We start from the raw sequence: 4,943 nt of genomic DNA on the forward strand, positions 1-4,943 counted from the left end.
TTTTTTTGGATTTTTTCACGATGGTAAGGCTATAGTAAGGCGTGTTTTGGGTGATTTTTTAAATATTCATATAAAATATTTTTGGACTTTAAAACACAAAATAATCACTTGGCAGCATGTTTTAGGACCTAATCTTGTATTTTAAGGCATTTTGGGGACTTTTTGTGTGTGGAGGGACACCAGTCCAAGTCAACCAGAGGAGGCGCTGCTGTGCTCGGTCCGGGCGGATGAAAGAGTTCACTAAGACAAAAATGATCATCAACAGTAAATATATATATATATATCCTACAAACACATGTACCTGAAGTGACGAAGTACTTACATGTACACCGCGTCTACAAAGTACCAGCAGCCGGCGGACTGTGACTGGTTTGTTTCGTGATGGAGCAGCAGCGCCATCTAGTGTAATACAGATTGTATAACCACATATTTACCCACCGACAGTGTTCTGGCTTTGTTTTCTGGAGCATGCTGACCCCTAGTGGATGTCAGGGTCCGTGCATATTTCATTATTCATACTTTAATGTTTAAAGTCGTTGAAATAACTTTAGTCTTTTCTTGTGTTTGGTGCAACAAATCCAGAGTAAATATATTTGGAAAAAGTGCTGACTGTTCTGAGGAGAAAGAACATAAAATATATTTTTGTTTAAATTAATTTTCAGTGGTCGTATATTTCACATTACCACTTTTTCAAAAACTCCTCCAGAGTAGAGCGCACCCTAACGTTTATCAAGTGTATTTTCTACTGCACAGTGAAATCAATAAAAATAACAGAGTAGAAACAAAAGCAGAGTTTGATTTAAATTGGTTTATATTTATTATTTTAACAATGTCGTAGACAACAGACTGAAAACTGGGAACAAACCTTTACAGAGGCAGAGCAGAGACTTGTGCGTGTTTGTAGTAACATTGATGATGATGACAGTCATCAGGCTAATTCTACAGAGGTAACCTGCAGTCTACGCTGTGGTCCATAACAGGTCTTCAGATCTTCCCAGGGAACGACCCCTCCTCCATCTGTTCATCCCACTTCGACACCTGCCACAGAGCAGAGGCAAATACATCACTGACCGACTCTTAAGGAGCGCCACCTTCAGACAGCACATAAAAAGTTCTGCTCCTGGTCCGGTCCTAAGGTTCGTGTTGACAGGTCAAAGGTCACAGTGTCAAGTTGAAGGTCACTTATTTCACTTTAACATTACATTACATTTAGCAGAGACTTTTATCCAAAGCGACTTACAATAAGAGTCACAGTAAACATACAAAAACACATAAATGATAATAATAAATAATAAATAGTTAATAAATGATAACATGATAATAATAAATAATAAATAGTTAAAGTACAGTTCTTGTCATAGTAGGTCAGAGAGTAAGAAGAGGTTCATGTAGTGGGTGGGGAGTAAGAGTCCGTGGACCAATCACAACACTCACCCAGCTGGTCGGACACAGACTCTTGTAAACCCTCTGGTACCACTGACAGGGACTAATGTCCTGGTCTTTGGCTCCCAGGGCCTTGTTGCATCTGTGAAAATCTGCAGCAGAAGATGAAATGAATCAAAAAGGGGAAATTGTACTCTATAATTTTAGCTTCACAACAAACCTTGTTAAAAAAAATACAACAATTAATAACTGGCAAGTGTAATTAAGACACGTCATGAGGTTTTTAAATAAAATACAACTAACTAAACCAGAAATAGTTACACGGAGAGCAACTGGACGGAGTAGGTTTCTTGAAAACCTTTTCTCCCCTCATCCTTCCTCAGTGAGAGTCAAGAAGACGAGAGGTGAAATGTCCTCAGGAAACCTACCCCGTCCACTTGGTAAGACCTGGATGACTGAGAACCTGCACAGACACAACTAACAAAATGTTACATTTCTTATAGTCTTCTATAATGAATCTCACATACACACACATTATTACCACCAGAGCATTAAAGAAATGTCTCCATTTGTTTCCTCACAGCGTCCTACTCTCCATCTACTCCAAGTTTATTGTCCTCACCCAAGTAGTTCTGGAAACAGTTGCGGGTCTGGTTGGTGTTGGGGAAACGGGCATCAAAGGGTGCCGTCTTGTAGTTCATCATCTTCTCATCAATGGCCTCAGACATTATGAATAAGAGTTGAACAGTCGACAGAAGAGTCTAGAAAGAAAAGACACACAGTTATTGATGCATTTTTTCAAACCTGACGACATATAACAGGTAATCTTTCAGGTAGTAAAACTGTTTGGTTTTTTAGATTTAGTTTAGACATTTTGAATTTGACCATAACATGAACGTTTATGCTGATAGGTCATTAACCTGCTAGATATCAGCATCTACTCAGTCGTTTTAAATGTAAGGTCCATTCACTGGCTCTGCATCAATTAAATTACATCAAATGAAAAGGTAGACACATGAGTTTATTTAGACTGTCTTAGAGTGAATTGTTTAAGAAGGCTTTGGTCCGTGATGAGGAGCTACTAAGAGTAAGTCCAACCAAGGTTCTGTTGAACCAAAGACTCAGTTCGACCGGAAACAGAACACCCAGCACAGGCAACAACATAAAGGAAGTTTAACACCATTCACGTCATCGTGTCTGTGTGTGAACAGATGCTCGGCCTGACAGCTTTTTGTTTATGTCGGCAAAAACACTCACTGTTTATTTTTCAACCTTAATTTCCTCCTCATATTTCGTGATGTAACACGACATGACATTGACTAAACAACAGCCCGACGGAGCCTGTTCTGACGGTGCAGTCAAATCCGACACAACACCGGACAAAACACGGCTGGATATTAGACACATAGATCAAAATCACATTCGAATGTATTTTAAATATTTGAATGTGTTCAAACTCAGTGTTCTTCCATTCCAATGACTGTTGGGGACTAGTTATTCAACATATCAACACCGTGTTAGCTAGACGGTTGGTTAGCTGCTAAGTGCTAGCTCGGAAAATCCAACTGAGGTGAGTTTTACCGACATTTTGACTAACCGGTTTAATGAACAGGGCAGAAAAACAACTCGATAATACAACTGTAGTTCAACAAAAGTGAAGCCACTGAACAATACTTCACATCTCACCTTGGTTCGCCTTTAACCGTGTCCTCTTCAAAGATGTTTGACGCGCAAAGGATGTTGGGACGTCGTGCTATTCTGAGTCCTTCTTCTTGCGTTGTAGACACAGTTAGTCCTCTACTGCTCCCTGCAGGCGGACACGAGCTCTTACCGCAGATTGGACTTTAAACGTAGACTTTAAAAACCACACTGAGCTCCGTCACCGCACAGTTGAACACACGGCGTTTTACCCTACAGTGACGTCACTGATGTACGTCACAACACTACTTTTTCATCAAGGACGATGACACAGAGAAACAAGAGCACTGGAGCTGTGCTATGGCGACCCCTGGTGAAGAAAAGCAGCCAAGAGTGACTCGTTCAGATGATCCACATTTCATTTCTGTTTCATCTGTTGTTTATAAAGAAGTTTTAAAAAAATCACAGAAGTAAAAACTAAAAATACATTTTTTTCTTAAATCCCAAACATATATATCTACACACATACTACAGTAGTACCAGATCTACTGTTGTTCTTACACAAACATTTGACTTCATTTGTTTTTTAAAAATATTTTGTTCAACTCTACTAATGCTGTGATCTGCATCTGAAAACGATTGGACTAATAATAATCTGACTAATAATAATCTAAAAGCAGTGAGATTTAACCAAACAACAGCAGAAAAAGTTGACAGATCAGACTAATAATAAATCTGCATCTGAAAACGATTGGACTAATAATAATCTGACTAATAATAATCTAAAAGCAGTGAGATTTAACCAAACAACAGCAGAAAAAGTTGACAGATCAACAGTGAAGGTGACATTTGATGACATCACAGCTGATGATGCGTCTTTGTTTCATTTTCATTTCAGTTCCACACGATTTCATGATCTGCAGTGGAATTCTCTGAGTCTCCTCTCATGTCAGCAGCGTGGACATCAGGAAAGTCACCAAACTGGGACACAGGACAGTTTTCCCTTTTCTCCCATCAACCTCTTCCTGTTGAAGACTGGGTCAAAGGTCACAGGTGTCTTGTTTCCTCTCAAACTGTCCATTTCCTATTTCCAGCAAAACCTCACATTAAGCTACAGTAAATGGACACCAGTCCTGGTCCTGGTCCTGGTCCTGGTCCTGGTCTGAGTGAGCACTAAAACAGCAGTCTCAACACTGCTGTTCTTACTGCAGTTTAAAATAATAAAGTCCTACATTCTCCTGCCTACTACCAACCTCTCTCACCCCTCTCTCCCTCTCTCCCTCTCTCTCTCGCTCGCTCCCTCACCCAGTCAGGATATAGGTGTTGTCCCCTGCAAAGGAAGGAAATTCTGTCACTTAGAACAATGGGCCGTTTCTCTATCTATAGAGCCAGAGGCAGCGAGAGCAGAGAGACGGCAGCCGGACCTGTCCACTCTGGAAGACCACGAACCACAGCTTACTGACACACATGGATATTTAGAAAGAAGAGACGCACGTTGACGAGGGACGGGAGTCTGGAAAATGGGACTTTACTCTGGGAAAGAATCCTGTGAAGGTACTGGAATACTTTGAGCCGAGGACTGGATTCAGGTTTGGACCGACCGCCGTCAGGAACTAGAGAAGAACCGAAGGAGTCCGTGGGTGAGTGACATCATCACTGGGTTCTTCACCTTTGATGCTATTTGATATCGTTCCCAAACAAACCTCAAGAAGAGCAGCGGGGAGGGGGGGGGGGGGGGCCCGGGCCAGAACCGCAACCACCTATTGAGACATGAAACACATATTTAGATTTTGATTGGATGTGGACACACACACACACACACATCAGGATGTGTGTGTGTGTGTGTGTGTGAACAGCCTGCAGTGACTCAAATGTGATTTTTCAATCTGCTGATCATTGACTAGTATCTAGTAAGAGACTGA

General features: G+C 41.0%; 2 protein-coding genes and 1 long non-coding RNA gene across 3 annotated transcripts in view; 2 read left to right on the forward strand and 1 right to left on the reverse strand.

Annotated features, from left to right (window-relative positions):
* Positions 1 to 793: 793 nt before the first annotated feature.
* On the reverse strand, positions 794 to 3,253 carry cox6b2 (cytochrome c oxidase subunit 6B2). The gene is made up of 4 exons (XM_008322592.3): positions 3,070 to 3,253; positions 2,006 to 2,144; positions 1,435 to 1,535; positions 794 to 1,038 (listed from the first exon to the last, which is right to left on the reverse strand). Exons 2-4 carry the CDS (start codon positions 2,109 to 2,111, stop codon positions 985 to 987), a joined length of 261 nt encoding a protein of 86 aa, XP_008320814.1. The 5' UTR covers positions 2,112 to 2,144; positions 3,070 to 3,253; the 3' UTR covers positions 794 to 984.
* On the forward strand, positions 998 to 2,826 carry LOC112487955 (uncharacterized). The gene is made up of 2 exons (XR_003051550.1): positions 998 to 1,136; positions 1,967 to 2,826. It is a non-coding gene; the product is annotated as an uncharacterized LOC112487955 (long non-coding RNA).
* A 666-nt stretch (positions 3,254 to 3,919) lies between the features above and the next one.
* rasip1 (Ras interacting protein 1) overlaps positions 3,920 to 4,943 on the forward strand; it is a 9,887-nt gene continuing 8,863 nt past the window's right edge. Inside the window, 1 exon segment of the mRNA XM_025061723.1 lies at positions 3,920 to 4,661. The gene's annotated coding sequence lies outside the window, so the exon portion shown is untranslated.

Source organism: Cynoglossus semilaevis, chromosome 13 (assembly GCF_000523025.1).
Source record: "Cynoglossus semilaevis isolate Cse_v1.0 chromosome 13, Cse_v1.0, whole genome shotgun sequence".
NCBI lineage: Eukaryota > Metazoa > Chordata > Actinopteri > Pleuronectiformes > Cynoglossidae > Cynoglossus > Cynoglossus semilaevis.

Coding starts and splice junctions, on each gene's coding strand:
- cox6b2 (XM_008322592.3), bottom strand. CDS start 2,111: ATGTCTGAGGCCATTGATGAGAAGATGATGAACTACAAGACGGCACCC. Junction 1,536..2,005: donor CTGTTTCCAGAACTACTTGG/GTGAGGACAATA, acceptor CTTCTGCTGCAG/ATTTTCACAGATGCAACAAG. Junction 1,039..1,434: donor GTCTGTGTCCGACCAGCTGG/GTGAGTGTTGTG, acceptor GCTCTGTGGCAG/GTGTCGAAGTGGGATGAACA.